We start from the raw sequence: 21,937 nt of genomic DNA on the forward strand, positions 1-21,937 counted from the left end.
AGTTTCTTCGTCCAGCGAAGGAATGCAATAATCCAGTTAAGACTGCCGCATAGTCCATTCTCGTAGGTCAAAGTGAGAGATTCACGACCCGGTGAAGCAAGAAATACCGGAAGCAAAGATCCCGATCCGAAATTATGTTATACAGTCTCCCGCTCTCCCCCCCCCCCCCCCTCTCTCTTCGTACGTATGCGTGCGCTTGTAGTTGGGTGTACCTGTATTTGCGTATACACGTAACCGTGATCAGGGCAATATCTTCGGCAAATATTTTAAATTCATCCGTACCGTTCCTGTTTTAGCTCCTATGCATCGAATAGCCCCGCATTATTGCATCGTTGGCCTGGAATGCTTAATATCGTGCCTTGGGGCCCCGGACAAAGCGCGTTATTACATGGCAAAGAGATGGTCAACTTATAACTTAACGGGGATCTTCATCTTCGCCGACACACGAGGGACGTATCTCCTTGTCCATAAGTTTTTCACATCTCGAAACCGCTGAACGAGAAACATTTTCACAGACGGAATCCGACTTGGTCTTTCGATAATGAAAAGGAGACGCCAATTTCTCGCGATAGAAGAGCCCTCTCTGTTTAAAGGAAAGTTCGCTGCTAAATGTACACGCAGGGAACGTAATATGGTATATAACTTAAATGGCATAGTGAAAAGAAAAATTAAGTCCCGGGGCCTACGGAACGGATAAATTCACCGTGGAATATTTATTGTCTTAATATCAGCTAACTATTCGCTGCGTTTCGCTTGATACATTACCGGGGTCTCGACTAAATGCACCGTCATTCAACGAGCTAATGTCAGCGTGTTATGACAGATACACGAGGACGGCTCTATAAATCTAACCGATAGATATCTCACGGCATTTTTGCCATACCGCACTATTCCCGCTCTATCGCTCCCGCAGCGCAACGCGACTGTGTTGTTCATTTCGTTATCCGTTGAAACGTAAACGTCGTGATTGTGACGCGCCGAGTTGTGTGCATCGAGAACGCACGTCGCTCGAGAATACGAACGCAGCTTGATATTCAGAAGACATCGTTGTCGTCGTCATCCATATCCTTACCGCACCGAGCGAGCGAAGGGGAGAAAGTAAACAAGTTGTTCGTCTATCTATATGAGTGCCGGAATCGATCCCCCATAGATGTCTCGATCTCGCGGGTCAAATAAGTAATCAATTTCTGTGCGCACACCAAATAGGTTGACTTGTCGAGTTTATAAATTATAATGTTCGATAGGAGAAGCTGCGATAGAAAGAAAGAGAGGAGAAAGACCTCCCCCCTCCCCTTTCTCTCTCTCTTTCTCTTTTTATCGCGGCTTCCTTTCGAACATTATAATTTATAATCTTGACAAGAGAGTCTTCTCTCTCAACAGGCGCGTAACGGTCCAGGCAAAACCGATGTTAGTCGAACAATTTGGTAGCGTCGAAATGATGCTGGCGAAAGGAACGAGAGACACACACACAGAGAGAGAGAGAGAGAGAGAGAGAGAAGATATAGGAAGAAAAGAAGAAACGACGGATGTCGGCGAATACACGATTTCCATGATTCGCGCGTCAAGCGTGCGTTCTTTCCTCGTTCCTTTCTCCGGCCTGATATTATAGCGGATATGTTAAATATGGGTTTTACAACGGATTACGTTGAGACGAGTGCCGTCCCTTTTTCTCAATGTATACCTTAATGCTTACAATTAGGAATATTGGCAAGACGTTAATATTGTCTTCCTTTTATCCTTCGTACGATAATATTTTATTTGTCTTCTTTTTCCCTCTAATCGCTTGTATTTTTAATACATACCGCTGTCGACCGATCTCGAGTACTGTCACTTGAAGAAGGTTTTAATCTTCCTTGCTCAAGATTCGAGTGCGTTTTATAATATTTTTATACAAACAGTATGTGTTTTTGTATCGTGAATTACAGCTGATTTGCAAACGCAACGGTTTGCTCAATTTTGCATTATGAGTAGATTAATCACGTAAAGGTGATATTTTTTAAATTCCAATTTTTCTTAACAGATATTGTAGAAAACAAGGAACACAAAATGTACTTCAATTTTAGGTGAAAAATTTACTTATTTGAATTTTATTTGTGATATTTGTAGTAAAATTGTGTGACGTACAGATTTCAATTTTTAATTTAATACATTGCTAGATAAGAGACTAAATTATTCGATTACTTTAACATATGCATATTCACAAATTCACATTTTACACACACACACACACACACACACACACATGCATTAGATTCTTATTTAATGTTAACTTCTTATCTTTACAATTAGTCTTTAAATTCATGAATTGAAAAACGAATTATCTATTCAATATTAAAAAGGATTAACAAAGTACGTTCTTCTGAAAACGTAATATTATTTATTAACGTAATAATATTAATAATTACGTAGAATTTACAAATGTAAGATGATCCATACTGTTTTTATTATCATCATAATCCAAGATCTGGTATATTCGCCGAATTTAATACGCAGTTGTGTCTAATTAAAATCTCGCGAATCTATTGAAACCCGTAGTTTCTGAAAGACAGTTACGATTCAGTTTCGTCAAGTACCAACGGTGGCACGTACGCGTCGTTAGAGAACATCATTTAGAGACGCCTAAGTGCTGCGAGCATTTCTAACCATCCGATTTGCTATCTCGAACACTTATCTCGATTCCAGTAACGGTTTGCGAACGTATTATTAATTTATTTAATGAGAATAGCTCTGGCTTCGCTCATTTTCCTCGTAGGGTCGGCATCTATACTACAAAGCGTATATAATTATCGTGAGCCGCCGTAACCTTTTGCCGTGTGAATTGCGAAACCGTTTCAGTCATCGGACGAATAATCACTATCGGTCTCTCTATATCGCCGCTTAATTACTCACTTTTATACCGGATAATTCGACAATCGTATCAGGAATAAGGCGGTAAGGTTTTACGCTCGAGGATTGAATAAATTACGATTGATCTCATTGTCGTATGACACGCGTTTTAAAAGAATTAAAAAAATTCTTACGTAACATATTGTCGCGGTGTTAAAAACGGATAAAACTAAAAATACATTTTTTTGCTACATTTTTTTCGGAAAAGATGGGAATTCCAGCGAAGACTAATTTCGAACGTATGTCCAACACAGTGAATTGCATTTACGAGTGCGCGAGTTATCGAGGTAACAATCGCGAACGCCATACGCTGGGAGATGTGGCTCCGCTTCTCTTCGCGCAACGACGCACTTGATACACACTCGAGTGTCTTCCTCGTGAAATTGCCATCTCAGACCTTAGATAGCGCTCAAGAAAATAACACTAGATAATTTGTCAACGTGTTAAGCTATCGCAGATGCAACTTGCGTGCGCAGTACACATAGTCGAACGAAACATCACGCGGTTTATCCCTCGATTAATAATTGCAGATCGGCTCGATAGATAAATTACGCAACGTTAAGATACAAAATAACGTTCACCCGCACAACGTACGCAGTTGGTATATGTATCGTTCGCAACTGCAGTTCGTACTGTCTGGAGTCTCTCGATTATGCAGCAACCTGAATCACGCGTGACCATGACACAGGAAGCACTTTACGTTCTTACGTCTTCGCGTTCTTGTTCTGTGTTCCGAGAAATATCATCGAAGAAACCTATGAGAAGACTCGGCTTGCAACTCGAGCTTTCCTCCTTTTTCCAGAAGCGTCGCGCGGAATAAGTGAATAAAAATTACTTCGAGTGCGTCGATCTTTTCTTCATTTATATTGTAAAATAATCAGCATTTTTAATTTCTCTTTAAGATAAATATAAGAGTTCTCTTCTACATTTATTGTAAAATAACAATAGAACTTTAGATTTCGTTGTTTAAAATAATATAAAAACAGTATCCTTTCATATTTATTGTAAGATAGAGAATTTTTTAAATTTTTCTTTATTTAGAAATATAAAAAGAAATATAGAAAATTTTCCTCCACATGTATATTGTAAAATAATAAAACTTTAGATTCCTGTTTAAAGAAATGTAAAAAGAATCATGATATTGCGATAAAGTGCTGCTTTAATATAATTAGATTTGGATAGTTTTTTAACTTTTTTTGTGTTTGATACACTTTTAAAATTCTATTTTTCACCGTTAATTACGCAGTTGTTTACTTCCACTTGTTCGTTAATTATTTTTATATTGTTCCAATTTTTCTATCAAACACTATCGAAAATAGTATAAAAGAAATATAAATATGTTTATGATCAATTATACAGATTTCGAATATTAATTTGATCAAATTATTAGATAAGAAAGCAAAGTGTCTTATTATTTTAACACGCATATGTTTATAGATTCTAGGAAAATTTTTTATTTTAAAATTGCACTTATAATTAATCCTAGAAGAATTGATTCTGTAAATTACTAAATTATGAAATTATATATATATATTAAAAAATAATGTAGTATGTGAACCAGCTTATAATTTTGAAATTATTTAATAAACTATCAGCGAAATCTCATTGTACATTATGATTAGATTTGTCAAGTTCTATTAAAATATAGCACCTATTACACATACTTCCTACTACATATATTAACGTATTCTATTTTATGACGTAATACAAAATAATTTCTTATTCTTCTAAATGCTGCAGGATATTATGCATGCGTCTAGTTGTTCTAAATGAAGTTCTTATATAGCATGTCGAGAGATTATAAATATTAAATAATTTGCAAATATGTCGATCATAACAAGAAATCGTATCATTAAAGACAGATTGAATATGTATATCAGCTGATTGAATAACATTGTTAGAAAAATTTCTAATAGCTTGGTAATTAATAATATCGTACAATTTTCTTACGTATAAATCTTAAGCGTACATGATATTATCCATCATCCTTATTACATGATAACTGAAAATATTCTGATAGCGTCACGCGCGAAAATTGCAACGTGATCTTCATCACGTTGATCATAATGGATAAAGATGACAATTTCGACGTGCGAGTAAAACCTGCGATTTATTTGTAGTCTTAACGAGCGCAACTAAACTGCGGCGTGTGCGGGAGAGCGCGGTAAACAAATCTCGATTAACATAATCGTTTCTATTTAATCCTAATTAGGAGTCGTCTGAAGTGCGTGTGCGTGAGAGAATTATTGAGAAATACGGCGCGACTGCATCTATACGCTCATCGACGAACGGCTCATAAAACCATCGACCGCGCGTTATAAGCCGTGGGCGGCTTAATTAAATTCCACTTGGAAGTCGATAGCGTGGAAAAGTGATAAATCGATGCAACCGATCAGCTGCTCTTCTCGTCGCCGTCGGCTGCTGAGCAACAAGCCGACAGGTAGTTGGCCGTAAAAGGCGAAGCTGTCGCGTACTAGGCGCTATCGTTAGAACAACATATTGCAACTTTACAACCGTTCCTAAGTGCAGCGAACATTGTCGAGAGTCAAAGGTGATGACAATAAGCGGTCGCTTAACCGTCAACAAGAGCTCTCGACGAAGGAGCCGTTCGCCGTTTCTACTTTATAGCTCGCACGAGTGGGGGATCTTGTTAAATAAGATAAATACGATCCGCGCAAGGTGAAATCGGTGCAGAAAGGTTTCGTCGTCCGTCAGCGCGATAAATGCGCGTCTGTTTGTACGACTTGGTCCATCAAGATTGTTGGCTAATCGGTATTCGTTCGTTGAAATCAGGTTGAATGGGAACGTCGAGATGATACACAGTAAAAAAACATTTACGTTGTATTTACGTTGGAAACGGATCACTCAAGTCCCTTTGTTTAAATTTTATTATCGAATTAATTTAACACAATGCGATGATGTTATTTAAATACTTTGTTAAATTGATATTCAACGTCTTAGAAAAAATGACCAAATTTGAGTAAGTGAACAAATAACACAAAAATAATGTGTTTTAAAACGTGAATTTGAAGACAAAAAAAATACATATATTAATTTTACTGAAAAATAATGCTTCAACGTTTTGCTCACAAACTGTATCAGCATTACCTTTTTTATGTTAATTTCTTTACATAATATTTGTGTTAACATATTTATCTTGTGTTAAATTAACAGAAAAATTTGAATGAACCATTTGGGACACGTAAAATGTGTTAAGTTTAACATAAATTTTCCAACTATGTAGTAGTGTAGTAATACATTACGCGGCCTTACTCGAAAATTCGGCTTAAAAGTCGATTTGAAACCCTCTTGTTCAAATTTCAGATAAGACTTTCATACTTTCTAAATTCTTTGGAATGGAATCTCACTTTAAAGAGAGAAAATTGAGCCAGTCTTGAAAAAGAGTTCCTCAATTTTCAATCTTTAAGAATAAAGATTTCACTCTTCAAAGTAACAATTCGCGCTATAAATTTTCGAGAGTAAGTAAAAAATTCATTGGTCGAACCGAAAAATGAGTTTCGACGAGAAAATGACGATTCAAGTCCGGCAGGTATTTGCTATAAAACCGACAATCACGGTAATAAATAAGAGAATCATCTGTGAAAGGGAGGAAAAAAGGGGAGAGGAAACATCGAAGATGAATGTACCAACGTGTCGGCGATCCTGACAAAAGATGCGATACTTGCGAGATTAGATTCACCGCTCGCTCGCGAACCTCGGTTCGATCAAAGAAAGATCTCAGCCGGCGGTTAAGTAACGCGAACTTACGTTCCGCACAACGCGCGCCGCGTTGCACAACAACGCGCGCCGGCCGGCCGGTTTTGATCGCGGCCAGGTATTCCCCTGTCATAGAGCGTAGTTCATAGAATGTCTAACGAGATAGATCATAAACAACAATGGCCCAAGACGATATGAAGGCGGAGATTCACTCGCTTCGCTCGCTCGCGAGAACCGCACGGAGAAAACCCGTCTGTTCACCGCTCGCATCCGCCATTCAGCCGACCGCCGCGCCGGTCGATTGCCTTCCCCGCTTATCTCGCCATAGGATTTCTTTCACGTTACAAGGAGTCACAACAACCGCGACTACACGATAGCGCGGCCAAGGAAGAAATTAATCGTTCGCGCCGGCATTCGCGTGCGCGCGCGGGAAAATACACGTCTCGCATAGTGCATGAGGAAATGTAGCAACGCAAATGTGAAGCTAAAAGCGATGCCTGGCGACGCACCGGCATTTATTATGGAGCTCGCGTTATAAATCGCTGTCGCTTTTTCTTCATCCTCTCTTCGCTCTTTATCTTTCCGCTTCGTGAAACTCTCAGTGCAGTTTCATAGAAGAGTGACATTAACAAGGTAACGTTCTCGACACTGCCTCGCTGATTGCGCGAACTTCGGCTACGTCGCAATCTAGGTGTTTGTGTCCAGCTATTTGAACTGCATTGTGCTTGTTCTGTGCGCACGGACGATTTCACCGTATATTCCCGTCCTAGGTAGACGAGACGTTATTATTCCTGCAGTACCCGAGAAAAGTCTGGCCATTTAGACACGTATATGTATGGTTCGCGTTCGCTCGCTAGTAAACGGTAGCGGCGTTCCGCAGGCATATTCTTAGCGGCTAATAGCGACTGCAGGTCGGGTCGGGGTAATTTTCATTCCAGCGGAAGCGATCGAGAGGAGGCTACGGCTGCGAGGACCGAAACACGTTGGCTACCAATGAAGCAACTGCGACGCGGTGACGAAACGCGACAGTTCTACCAGGTGGGCATGCATACGTTCTCTCAGAAAACCGGTGTGTGATCGTGAGAACCATGCAGACACGCGATAATGTCCGGAATGCATGCCCGATAGAGAAAGAGGAATTCACATCCGTCGATACCGCGATTGCACATCACAATTAATAAAATACAAGCATAATACCGTCATTAAAGTCGCATCTGAAATCCATTATATGTCATAGGTTATCATTAAATGTGTCGTAAAAATAGATAATCACAAATTCGTTTTCCTGTAGAGTCAAATTGTATTATAAAAAACATTCTTGTTTTTTAATTCTCATACTTGTTATTAATATATCCGCTTCGTTTGTGTTAAAAGAATTAATGAATATAAGCTGAGTTTTGTTGCATCCTTTCGTTTGGAATCCGTAAAATAAATAAAATGTTTATTTCTTTTTTATTTTTGTCATTATTTATTATAAAATATTTGCTTGTGTCGAAGGACAGTACAATCAAGATACGATTGAATAATATATTCAAAAAATGATAATCCATTAAGTTGAAACGTTTATGATCAAGCCGAAAATTAAATGCAGTATTTTAATTGAATTCGATAACGAGATAATAACATAATGATATATTGAAGCGAAGTAGCTATGCTCCAATTTGATCGGTAGCCCGTCAATGAATGAGCGGTCATACGAGCCTGTCATTATAAAATCGTGGATTAAAAAATCAAAGCGAAGGAAAAGAAAACGTGAACATCTCTTTCGATCCAGTTACTTTCTCGTATTGCTCAAGTTCCCGTCTCTCGTCGACATGTTTCTCCGAACAGAGCGCCGTCTCTCGAAATGCGCGTTTCATTGATCCTTCATGCCGTTATGACTCTACGAGCCAATAAGATAATGGTGGTTCTTGTTATTACAGGAGGAGCATTAGCGAACAATGCACAAAAGGGCAAGTGTACAAAATTTAAAAAGACAACGATAATAGTATTTAATGCAGCGATCGATATTCAGTTGATTTATTATGTTACAAGAATGATGATACATTCTTCTTTCAAATTGCTCTTGAAAACGCTCACCAATAAGTTTAATTTCACGTTATCAGAAGCGTATTATTATATTGATAAAAAAAAAGAAATTTTACAGTACTATATATATATATTATAGAAATTTTTATGGACACAAAGCATGGTGTATGTATTCAAGGTTCGATACACCAATATGTATAATTTCTGGACATATAATTCCCGTCTCATTATAGAAAGGTTTTATACCAAGTTAATAACATTTTCTGGTGTAATAATCGTTAATATAATATCGTGTATAGGTGTCACTTCTTGTCGAAGACATAACGATGTTAATATTATACATAATAGTGACACTCCACTGACTGATTGTAATAAATTAATTATAATAAGGCATTAATGGCGTATCAATGGGAAAGCTATCTGCTTTACGGGTTTCTTCCGTTAAAATTAAAAGGAATACGACAAATGAAAAGTATGTCAATTAGGAAACCGATTGACGAAATGCCTCTACAATCAATATATACTCGCTCGATGATTGAGCAATGACGCGGCTTGAAATGTTCATTTAGATATACCGATAGCAAATTGATATATGTTCGTGACTTGCAGATAGTACGCATTAAAATTGGCGCATGTCACGTGCAACGCCAGAATTCATTAATATTACATAAATACGATTATCTCTCTTTCTCTCTCCCTCTCCTCCCTTGTTCTCTTTCTTCCTTTCGTTATATTATTAATTGCACTTCTTCATTCCTATAGCAATTACTCAAGATGCACTTCATGTTCATACATTACATGTAGTCTCAGTTTTTTCTTTAACAATCAATGAATAACGATTAAGTCTAATACAAAAATGTATCCAATTAAAAACTGTTAATTTAAAAAAAAAAAAAAAAAGATTAATTAAAAATCCCGAGAAAAGTTACCGTGCGTGTCAAAGTAAACGGCATTCCTCGTGCTCTATTATCTAATCGCAAAAGCACGTAAAGAAATAAACGACCGCAAAAGAACCTTAATTGCAACATTAAAATAAAACTTCGTCACGCGTTACTCAATGTATGTTTTTGCACTCGTTGATCTTGTGTGCACAGATTTTATTAAGATTGCGACGAGAATGTTATAGAATTTCGTCAAGTTCGAGTTTTGTTCAGAACTGCTCAGTTTAAAGAGCAGAAAGAGATGAGAGACGATATACCGTGCATTGACAGAGATCCGAACAATCAATAGAGGAAGCAGAGGAAGAAGAGAGCAAGCTAGAGCGACGAACCTAAACCGTGCTGGAGACAAATAGACGCCACGTCAATTCATCCACGTTGTAAAAGTTAGAGAAAAGTAAACTCCTCGTTGATGCTGATCGGGCGATTCGCTATTATTCACAGCCGCGGGCTCTGTTTAGAGAAATCATTTCGTGCACGAGCGATGCAACCGTCCCGCCGCGCGCCGCGTCCGTGATTCTAATGAGAGGCACACTCTCGGCGGCGCACGCACCTACGTATGATTTATGACGCGATTATATAATGTCGATTATTACGACGGTGTATCGATACACTATAAATTGATATAGCCGCGGCGGCACTCACAGAGTACCGACAGGCGATGCGCAATTATTGCATCTGCGCGTGGATTTTGCAAACAGGTGCTCTCGTCGAGCCTGTAGATCCTAGTCTCGTCAAGGATCGCGTCAAGGCTGGATCTTTTGCGTAATCTTTTTGATGAAAAAAGGGGTCTCTCTCTCTCTCTCTCTCTTTTTCTCTCTGGGTGTAATCAATGGGTAACGTGTAACTTATTCGTTCCATTTTCGACTTTTTAGAGCAACAAAGAATATCCGTGGCTCATCCAAACTGTTCGTGCTGCTTCGTTTTTGCGTGATTGTCTATTCAGACCGTCTGGTCTATATCACCGATGGTACACCATGATATTCTGTATTTAAATATTAAATATGTAGTTCAAATAAAATGTTTAGCCTGGGCTATCCGTGGCACACGCAATACGAAAGAACTCTGCACTAATTATATGTAATATAATTAAGTTCCAGCGAAAAGAGTCAGAGTTCTCACATATAACGTATAACAATTATAATGTGATGAACAAAAGATACGTATAAATACAAGGCGTAATAATGCATAGTTCTTAAATTATGATGTAAAAGTGTAAAACTTGTGCTCGCAAAGTATCTTTAGTAAAGAAAAAACATAGTTAAAATTAAACTATCTATTACTGAGCCTTATATCTAATGGCATTTTTTGTTCACTACATTATAAGCTACATCATGTTAAAACTAACTGATTTCCTATATAATTAGCGTGGGATCCTTTATTAAGAAACATTTCGTATCACGATCATCCTGAAATCGCGTGTAACGTTCGAAGTTTTCGTACGACGTGCAGTTACGACAAATGTTATTTGTTACATCATATCTTCGTTCGAGAGCATACTGGACGTACGCTTGCGTTGAATCCAAGCGAAATTAAACCTGACTCCGGACTCGCGATCACTATCTATACATCGACCCGCGTCGGTATGTCATTTAACGTTCAACAGTATATATGACAAAACGACGACTTGGAGAAAAAGGAGGCAATCCTAGTAGCCCAAACAAAACTCAGAAGCAGCACGCGCGTCAGCATGAGACAATTATCGTTTCTACACGTGACTGCTACTATACGCGAAATATCTCCATCTGCGAATAGCCTTGAGCACATAGCCCGGTTCGCTCAACACGTGCGTCCTGGACACGCACAAATAATTTCCTGGGCAATCAATGCGCCGGAAACTTAACCAATCGACGCATACCAACGACTTCGCTTACTTCTCGACCTTGATTGGTTAGCTGGTGCGACTGGGGTGTGACTTTTCGGCCGTGAAGGGACTTCACGCCGAGAGGGCTTCTGCTAGGCAGGGATCCACCTGGCCCCCGGGGCACTACAAGCAACGTGGCGATCGTTAATTTCATTAGGGGTTGATTTTAGGAGTTTAGCTGCCTTTGTACAAAGATGGTGGATGCCCTCCATTCGGAGGGGACCACACGCGAAACGGTCCCGGCTGCTGAACAATAAGAAAGGCACTCACACTTCTTCAGCACTCGAGATTTGAAAGCGATCAGCGTATTTTTTTTTTCTCTCTCTCTCTCTCGGTGCTGCTGCGTGATTTATACTTGAATTGAACTCATTTTCATGACCGTATGTTTAGTAAAGACATATTTACAGCAAATGTGCAAGGGGTGAAGATTGTCATCATAATCTCTGCCAATCTGCCATCGCAAGTAGGATCGACAGGATAAAGAATGATTAGCATTCGCTGGCTCGCGAGAAGCGGCAAAGTGGAGATATTGAATAGTACGAATAAAAGAGAGGCATTGAAGTCGCATGACTGTATCGTTAGTTAGCTTTCTTTGAGTGATTAATTACTTTTGATTCTTCTCACGGCTGAGCCATGTAGACGGTAAATTAATACGTACAAATTCACGTTGTAGAACATGTGTTGCCTCAAGTAAATTAGCAAATACGATACACGTAGTAAGAAAAGATTTTTGTATTTTTGGATATCCGTTTATATATCGTAAGTAGTAATTTTTTGAGATAGAAGTACGTCAATATTTTTTTGTAAACAACTTAGACTGTCTCGTGATTTTCTTGTCCGAACTACACTACAGCATGATTTACAAAATCCTTTTTTTCTCGAAAACAGATATCGACTTTTGAATTGTGCGAAATTAATTGTTTTTTTTTGGAATAAACTTATGTGACTAAAAGAATGGTTGTCAATTAATTCAACTGTTGTAACTGTGTATGATTAAAATTTCGTAAAGCATCATCGCTAGCAAAAGAATTCGTTTGTCCTCGATACTTCGCTAAACTGGAGCGCGTCGTCGTCATCAAGTGATGGAGCCAAGGTAAGCCGCGATAATTGTATAACCGGCTTCCTAGAAGCGGATCGCGTTCATAGTTAGCTAATACAATATAATACATTTATATATATATATATATATATATGTGTGTGTGTGTGTGTGTGTGTATAATATATACATATATACACTGTCAACTATACTTTAATATTATACATATTATACGCATATTATATTGTTTGTCGAGTGTCACTGAAGGTTATATGCCAGGAGGTCCAAAAATTGACGATAAATAAAGACAGATTGTTTGTAACATTTTAAGACGAAGAGTCCAATATTGACAATGAGACTGTGATAGTTTTTTCGAATGAGAAGAGTTTAAAAATTACGAATGACGGGGCTAGAATTTACATACACTCAAGAATGGCCAGATGGTAGTGTAAAGGTGCGAAATTTTGTTATTTTCAAAGGCACGAAGTTCGAGGAAGAGTACTCTTCCCACATTTAAAAACTATATATAATCATAATCTCAACATTTTTATATATGGTATATTCAAACTTTTCGTTCTAAAAGGTTACAAAAAAATTTGTTTAATATTTATGCTACTTTCATCGATAGAATTGTAGAAGTAATGGAAAGCAAGTTTGACTTACTCCTATCATTTATATAGAAAGTTATTACGAGTAAGTTTTCAGATAAAGCCAATTCAATAAAAAAAATTGAAGATATTTGAACTGAGCAAAGTAAAAAAAAAAGTAAATTGAAATTATAATACAACGTTACTTTCCTTCGGTATAAATTACTAGATAAAAATATTATCTAGTATCCAAACATGTGTTTATAAATATACGTATATTTAGTTTGATATTTAAATAATAATGTGTGTGATCAATGTTGTATCACACGTATTTCGTAAGTAACTGGTTTTAGAAGAAAAAAAAAGTAAAAAGATTCACAGAGAGGAAAAAAAAAACGCACGAGACGCGAAATTCGAGAGTAAGGAAGAAAAAGAGAGAACAGTCACGCAGCATGAGAAGAAAGAAGAACGGAATAGAGAAAGACCGGCCAAATAAGCCGTCGCAGGACGAGTAACGAGGCATATAATAACCCTCAGTGACACTCGAACAAACAGCCATCTGTAGGTAATACCCCTGTGGTGAGGAACGCCCCGAAAACTACACCCCGCCAAGAAATTACAATGACAATGAGCGAAATCCGATCCGCCCGCGGGCACGCACTGTATTTCTTTTTTTCTTCCTTTTTGCCTTCACACCTCCTCTCGCAGTGCGTACACGATTCCACGCGTCCCAGGTTCTCGGCCATTGTGCGACGCGACGATCCGAAGAGGCGAGAAGAATTAATGTCGTCGAAAACGAGGGTCGTCGCGTAATACGTTTGTGGACGCGTATGTGGGCTCTAAAAGTCGTTGTTTCCTACAATCACACGTTTCCTAAATAACGCTGCTAAATCACTATATCGAAGTAACCAGATCCTCATGCACTCCACTGAGTTTAATATTCGGACTATCAAATGTTTTGTAATTTTTTTTATCAAATTTATAATGCATTTTCTGAGTTTTTTCCGTGAGCTTTGTCGCAATATATATAATTAATTGAATTGACTTTACCTCCTCCTTTCTTTTTTAAAATATAGGTATATAAGTAGAAATATAAATAGTATAGAATAAGATATATAGAATGGATATACGTTGAAAAATCGTCAACAATTCTAGTGCTATTAAAGTAATGATCGCGGAACTTTCGTAAAGTATCATCGATTGATTGATTATTTCTCATTGTATAATATTTACCGCAGATTTCATGATCACAATATCTTTACATGAAATTTATTTAAAAATTGGGACGTCACACAGGATAAAGTTAAACACATACACACAAATCACGTTTCTCTCACTTTGGTTTCTAAAGTACGGGAGAAAGCGTGCGACATTTTGACATCCTCGCAGCTAAAGCAACGAAAATTACTGCTACCATATTGAATGATGATAATGTAGTACGATTTCGTAATTTTAATTCATAGATCGAAAGTTATATATATATTTCAGTCATAAGTGTAACCTCCAAAACAACCTCTCAAGAATCCCCTCTATTCAGTTTATTGATCAGATACGATCGATCTTGTCCTCGGGTGAGCGTAATACTTTCGCAAGACGCTGGCCTCTCACATTGACATGAACCGACGGGAAGCGTATGTATCTCTCGCGAAATTGGGCATGGCACAAATTTCCTTACAATCTACTTCTATCACGATCCCGTAACACATCCTCCCTCTCTGTGTAATTCGCTCGACGTTACGTAATCGCGAAATTATGCGTCGTGGAATTTTAAGCTGCTTCTATATAATTGCTTCTAAATGAATTAAACTCCGACAGTGTTGGCATTTTAAATTAAGCCAATTTTGAGAACTTACTACGTATCTGATATTTTTCACGAAAAAGTATAAGAAAGGCTCTCTTGCTAATAAATGAGCAAATACAATTCATTTCCGCAACTCTTTGCTGTTCTATCATTGATTAACGTAGTCGTTGCAGCGCAAAAGTTATTGTGATAGTTCAGTCCAGGTCGCTAAATGCAGGTCTTTATTTTGCGTCTGTGTCTACTCCCTAAAAGTTTTGGAGATCAGAAGAATGGCAATTTTTTCTTCTTTGAGCCAATGATGAAAAAGAGTGATGCAATTGTCAATTTTTGAGAGCGAAATTTCACTCTTTAGAGTTCGCAATTTCACTTGAAAGACTTTTTAGAGACAGAATTTTGCGATCTGCGAATTATGTGTATGCCATTTATGCAGGAATTTTATTCGCACAATGTGTTACTATCAAAAACGTTTAAACTGACAGATCATTTGGCAAATTCAAATCATGAATTCATCCACGGGTGTGAGTCCCATGAAGACAGAACAGATCAGTTCTCTCAGGCCTGATTGTGCACCACGTTATTTTTACTTTAAGCGAGACTTGAAATTCTCTGTCTCATTTTAAAGCTTAAAAAGAAACAGAGACAAAGACAGCTTTAAACTTTGTTTAAAGTTAAAGTAACATTGGTACATATAATATACCTAATACTGAAAGACAGTAATTAATTACTTATTTTAAGTATTAAAAGTACCGTTTGATCCTTTAGTACCCTAGATAAGTAATTAATTACAGCCATTCGGTAATAAATTTGCCAGCATTAAATTGGCTAGTATTAGATTTCTGTAAAGGACAGGCCAAGTAAGAAATCTATTTTATTACACGGTATTTATTATTTTGTAACGTAGGATTAGAAAGAAATTAGATACAAAGCAAGATGTATTTACATTTATATCTCGGTGATTAATCCTTATAAATACATACAGGATAACTTTATACAGAAAACTTGCCAGGAAGGAAACCGAGAGTTAAATTTCATCGTGCGTGCGAATCCGTAGATAATTCATCGTATTGCGATTCAATATGACACTCTTCGATAATTCTGCAATTTGCGGTTTTTCTTACGATCTCTTTCACGGTCAATCGGTATTGCGAGAGGAATGGTCTTTCGCATAAGAGCTCGCCGGACCCTTTGCGTCATTTTTGCGCGCACAAAGAAAGAGAGATAGAGTCGTAGGTTTATTTTCACAAATAGTTTCGAAATCTGATCACTTGCCCTTGACACGACGGAGAGCGAGAGAGAGATAAATTTTAATTAAAGACGACAGGTTTCGCTGGTGCGGTTACTTTATATTTCCGGTCGCGCAGTGGCCGTTTTATGTTGGGATTATGCCGGCGCCACGCTATTTCGAGGTAGCGCGCGTTGCACTTTATGCAATGCGTAAATTTACCCTCATTGAATAAATTCCAAATCGAACGATCCCGCGATCGCGGGATCTGGCTTTGTGTTTGCGCGCGGCGTAAAATTATAAATCGAAGTTCGAAAGACATTTGTGCAATAAATACGGTAGACTATTATCGTGAGATATGCATCTGGATGCTTAATATAGCGTTAGACCTTAATTGTTAGATCTTAATTGTCTCTTTTGACAAATATTCAACACAAGTGGTGCTAAAAATTTCACGATTGAACACTTTTATGCTTCTGATAAAATCTGGTATATATACAGATAAACGTTTAATTACTTACTTTTTAATAGTGGTAGGTCGTTCATGAACCCTCCGTCATCCACATTTGTGTTCTAAAACATAAAAAATAATCGAATTTAATATTAATTTTGTTAATATATTCTTTTATTTATACATATATCTAAACACAATTTCGAGATAATTTTTAAAAATAAAAACACAAATTTTAAAAAACTTGTATATTACATTATATTATTTTTAAAATTGATCATTCAGTATAATATTAAATTATTTTATATTAAATATTATGTCATTTTTGTAAAATTGATGAGCCTATATTTAGTTTTACCATTTAATTTGATTTAATTTTTCGGAATATGTTCTTTAATAAATTAATTAAATTCTTTACATCACAAAGCATATTGTATTCAATATTAAATAAAATGCAATATAATTCAAAAAAATTAGTTGATTAATTTGTGATTCAGCAAAGCATAGATTTATGATTTAAAAATTTTTCATTCGATAAGAATTCGCGCGTGATAAAAATAAAAAAGTATTATACAGGTATAAAATATTTAACATTATTTATATCGAGAAATATTATACACCAGTTACTTCTTTTTCATGAATATTTTTACGTACAACAAATCGACTACACGGTATGTGCTAGTTTAAGACAAAGAAAAATATTTTTGACCACAGCAAAGTATGGTATGTTTCGCAGCATTCCGCTCCGCATTGTAAAAAGCGACTGACATTCTATTTAACGGACCCTGAAACTTTTAACACAACTGTTCCTACATTTTACAAAAAAGGCAGATTAATCCAAAAGGAATTGATAAACATTTATTTCACGAAATTAATCTCTTTTCTTCTCTCCTCTCTCTCTTTCTCTTTCACGAAAGAGATAATTTAAAAAGTTATAACTTAACTTTTTTCTCTTAATTTGTTTCCTATTTAATATCTTCTTAATAACTAAATTTAAAAACTGTCAAAATAAATTCTGTTTAAGAAAAGCTACCACACATTGTTGCTTATCGCTTCGCCTTATCACTATTTATATAATATACAATATTATAGTTTACACTTCATTTTTGTCGGTAGATACATATTTATTTCTCTGAGATTCTGTAGTATATCTATATATGTAAACTATATGCTAAATGTACACATTAATTGATAAGTCAGAAGGAGAATACGGATCTATACAAATCTATATCTCCAAAACTGACAATAAGACGCTTTAAACATCGTGTGCGCGCGCAAAATGTACGTAATTTCGGAGCAGTTCTCTAGTAATCATAACGTTTCCGTTTGCGGAAACATCCCACGTGTTATCCTCGGCGGGCAAGAATGTCATCAAAAGAGATGCGTCGAGGGATGATAATAGAGAAAATATGTTGCGATTACGTACATCGTCGCTCACCTGGGGGTCGTCAACGAGGCTGCTGTGTAGAACGAGGTCGGTCTGGTCGAGGCCCGGAGGCGGTAGGAGGGCGTCAGGACGGCGTACGGCGCCATACTCGACACCCCTTCCACCGCTGCCACCACCGCCACCGCCGCCGCCTCCGCCACCGCCGCCTCCACCACTACTGCGTCCGCCGTCGTACGGGAAAGACGCGTGCATGTTCGTCTGAAATCAGAAATGACGTTTCAATCAGCGTGATACCGTCAACCCGGTATTCTCTTAATGCAATCCAAATTATTTTTCACAAATAAGCGAAACCCAAGTATCTCATTTTCGAGGTTATCTGATTGGAGAGTTTAACAGGAATCGAAGACTTTTTAATTATTTAAAGGAATTTACGAAAATGCCAAAAGTACGGTTTGTTGATTATTATTCCATATTGATTTGAATACATTAGTCGATAGACTGCAAGATATATAGTATATTAAGTAGAGTACTCAGAGAAAAGTGGCAGCAGCTATAATACATAAGTAATAATTGTACAAGTTTTATAATATTATAAGTAAAATTATGCTCTATAGTTGAATAAACTATTTTATAGTTCCAATAAAACTACAAAATACATTATTTAACTGTATGGTACATATTATTTCTACTTATAAAGTTGCTATCATTTGTCGTTTATATCTCTGATTGGCAGTGTAGAAGAATTAAACTTTCAGTAAAATATTCAAAAGCAAAATATTTAAAACCTTTAGTTTTACATTCTTTATCGGCAAAAGTTGTATCTCGTAGAAGGGAATTATGAAACAATGGATTTTCTCATTTTGCACTGGTATATTTCAAAAATAACGCAAAAAATTATTCCTTATTACCCATTTATATTGCAAATACGAATGTGGCAGTCAAACTTCTGGGTATATAATAGTAAATCATTATGAGATATACCTACATTGATCATAAATTTCTAAACTTGTCCTCTTTACATCAAATTATTAATTTTAGAACGACGTCAAGTGATTTTACACGCGAAAGTAATTGTTTTAAAGATGCACGATGTTTACTTATTATCAGATCAATGCGGTTTTTCTTGGTATCTCGTTTCAGAACACGGTTAAAGCTATGGATACACTGAAGCTCAAGCTAAGGATACACTGAAGTTAAAGCTGAAACTTAAATCAAATTAGATGTAAATTAATGCGAAGCGATTGCGAACGTTTTTGTTTTTTTATGTAATGTAATTTTTACGATACGGAGATAATATACGTATACAAAGAAACTAAAATCAAAGTTAACGTGGACCGGATCTAATTGGATAGTATTTAATTTAGTATCGCGGGGAGGCTTGCACGACGCGGTGATAGGTGGTAAATAGGTAAAGGCCGGAGGTCGACAGCGAAGCAAAGGTTGCCGTGTCTACGAGGAGAAAAATTGCTTCGATTACCGGTACATAACGGATCCGTGACAGGCAGAAATCCTCGACGTCCTGTGTGATGATTTTGTACTGTATTTAGGATGATAATGAGAGGAAAACAGTGAGCCATAACCGCGCTGCCATTAGCGAAACATCATCCGCAATTAGCTTCTAGGCACGGCGTATAAATTACACATCTATTGAATATTTACATTCTTATTCATATTTGTTATTGAATGCAGTCGTATTTCTGCGTAATGTCTACGTAACAGTTAGTAATAATAACAAGGTGTGTATTCCAATATTCGATTTTCTGCGATTTTTCTCGCACGACACGAAATTTGATTACTTATTTTCGTCACATATTTGCACAGCTCAAACAAAATTATAGAAACAATTATAAGTAAAAAATATGTATGTACATAATTCCGTGATCAGTGGTTTTTCGTTGGTTTACGCGAAATATATTGTCAGTCCATTAGTACATCAACAAAAGGGAAACCATAATCCCTCCTTTTTAAATTTTATAGCAAAATATTTTATACAATATTATTATAATATTTCTAAAACGCTTAATGATAATTTTGCTATTCTACAAAAATATTTTTCAATTTAAGAAACCCTAAAAATAAAAAACACAGATTCCATTATATTCCATTATATTCCTTTTTGATAATGTTTTACGAATTATACATTTGAACAATATGTTTTAAATGTAATATAATTTAAATAATAATTTAATGTTTTTTATCTTTTCATTATTCGACCTTGAAAAATTTGTTTGTGGCGCGCCAATGGCCTTTTCTTGACAAATTTCTTATATTTCAGTATATTTTAGAATTACATTGTATTTTTAATGCAAAAGGTAATCCGCAAAGTAAAAATCAAGTTTAAAAATTGTAGTAGTTTTATTTTATCTAATAAATAAATAACAAATAATAATCAACTGTTTATTAGTTTTACTTGTAATAAATAAACTTTGTATAGAATGATAAATGGATATTTTATGAAGGCTGCAAAAAGATATCAATTTCGAGAAATATCAAGTAAATATCAATAAATTTAAATTCATAAAGATTGCCTTACGTATCTTAATGACTTCGTCGTGAAGAAATCTGATCGGTTTGAAAGGCATAATAAAAGCGAACGAACAGATTAAAGATGCAATTTTTTCAGATTTATAAGGTCGGCGCAATGTTTCGCTGTTAGAATAACAGGAAGATATTAATCTACCCTTTCAGGTAACGGAATTACTATCCCATACATACTTCAACGTTTGCTGCTTACTCTCGCCAATCTCGAAAGGAGAGGCGGATGACGATGACTCGTCGAAACAACGCGTATTGCACGTATGCCGTATTGTCGCGCTGTGGCTTCGGCTCCGCGAGTTCTGTTCTATGCTCCATTAAACGGTATATATCCACGATGAAAATGATCAGCGATATCGTGGCATTTCTGTTACGCGTGTCGGCAAATTACGAACAAGTGGCGGCTCTCCGATCCGGGAAGATTCTATCTTAGGCTCGCAGTGAATTCTTCATCGGTCTTCATTTGTAGCTTTCGTCCCGTAAAGCAGGCGCAATTTATTTCGTACCGCATCGCTGCCGCGTCGCCGCACCAGGTCGGCATGTAACACGGTTTTAAATGAGAGACGAGGGAATAGTTGTGGACGCACGTGAATGCGCGTAAAGGATGACGGCAGGAATCCTCGCGCTATAAAAGTTCTCTTATGTCATCGGTAAAGACGAGCGAGCTGGCGCGAGGCTCTAATGGATCCCGCCGATCACGTAATTACTCGCGTTATTCTCTGCGATGAACACGGCTGTTTAAAAGTTGCTTCTTTAAAGTAGATACGCCTATAATATCGACATGCGCGAAGTGCTTCAAAAGAAAGTCGCGAGCCTCCCTTCAACGTCGGAGTGATATTTCCTGTACAGTAACTTGATTGGATCGAATTTTTTCGATTAACTGCTTTCATATTTAGCACTGATTGTATTCCGTTAAACTTTTAAATTATCGCTTTTATCTTTTCTATAATTGTCTCCAATTTTTAGAACGTTTAGATTTTAAAAATCATTACTTTTGTTTTCGCGCAAACTGTATGAATAATTTTTATACGTATGCAAATGTATTTAATATACATAATTTGATTGGATGAAGCAGTTTTTTTTTTCTAAACAGTGTTTTCATTTTCAGCCTAATTATTATTAAATTGGTTCAACTTGTGTCTCTTACTTTATATAGAATTGCAAGAAATTTGAAACTATTCAGGTAAGTTTTAGGATATTCATTATACATATTCATTACTTATCATATACTTTCGTAAATATAATATTCTCACGATACTTTCATTCTCCGACAATTCCGACGACTTATTAGAAATCGTAATAATTCATTAAATGTAAAAAACAAAATTAATTGAGAAAGACTTTGCTTCAGAGCCAGACAAAGGCAAATAATAACGGTTTCTGTTTATCAAATATAAAAACGTACTAAATAGTTTTTATTTATTTAACAATATGGAATAGAAATTTGTTTCGATATATAAACTCTCATATGTACAAATACAACAA

The 21,937-nt window shown here is 36.5% G+C and overlaps 1 protein-coding gene across 1 annotated transcript in view; it reads right to left on the reverse strand.

Moving 5' to 3' along the window:
- The window catches only part of TfAP-2 (transcription factor AP-2), a 60,276-nt gene that overhangs the window by 21,461 nt on the left and 16,878 nt on the right, over positions 1–21,937 (reverse strand). The window contains exons 3-4 of the mRNA XM_018548454.1: positions 17,957–18,175; positions 16,601–16,652 (exon numbers count right to left, since the gene is read on the reverse strand). Coding sequence (XP_018403956.1) covers positions 16,601–16,652; positions 17,957–18,175 — 271 coding nt within the window. The remainder of the gene's footprint in view (positions 1–16,600; positions 16,653–17,956; positions 18,176–21,937) is intronic.

This window comes from Cyphomyrmex costatus, unplaced genomic scaffold, assembly GCF_001594065.2.
Source record: "Cyphomyrmex costatus isolate MS0001 unplaced genomic scaffold, Ccosl1.0 scaffold72, whole genome shotgun sequence".
Taxonomy (NCBI): domain Eukaryota; kingdom Metazoa; phylum Arthropoda; class Insecta; order Hymenoptera; family Formicidae; genus Cyphomyrmex; species Cyphomyrmex costatus.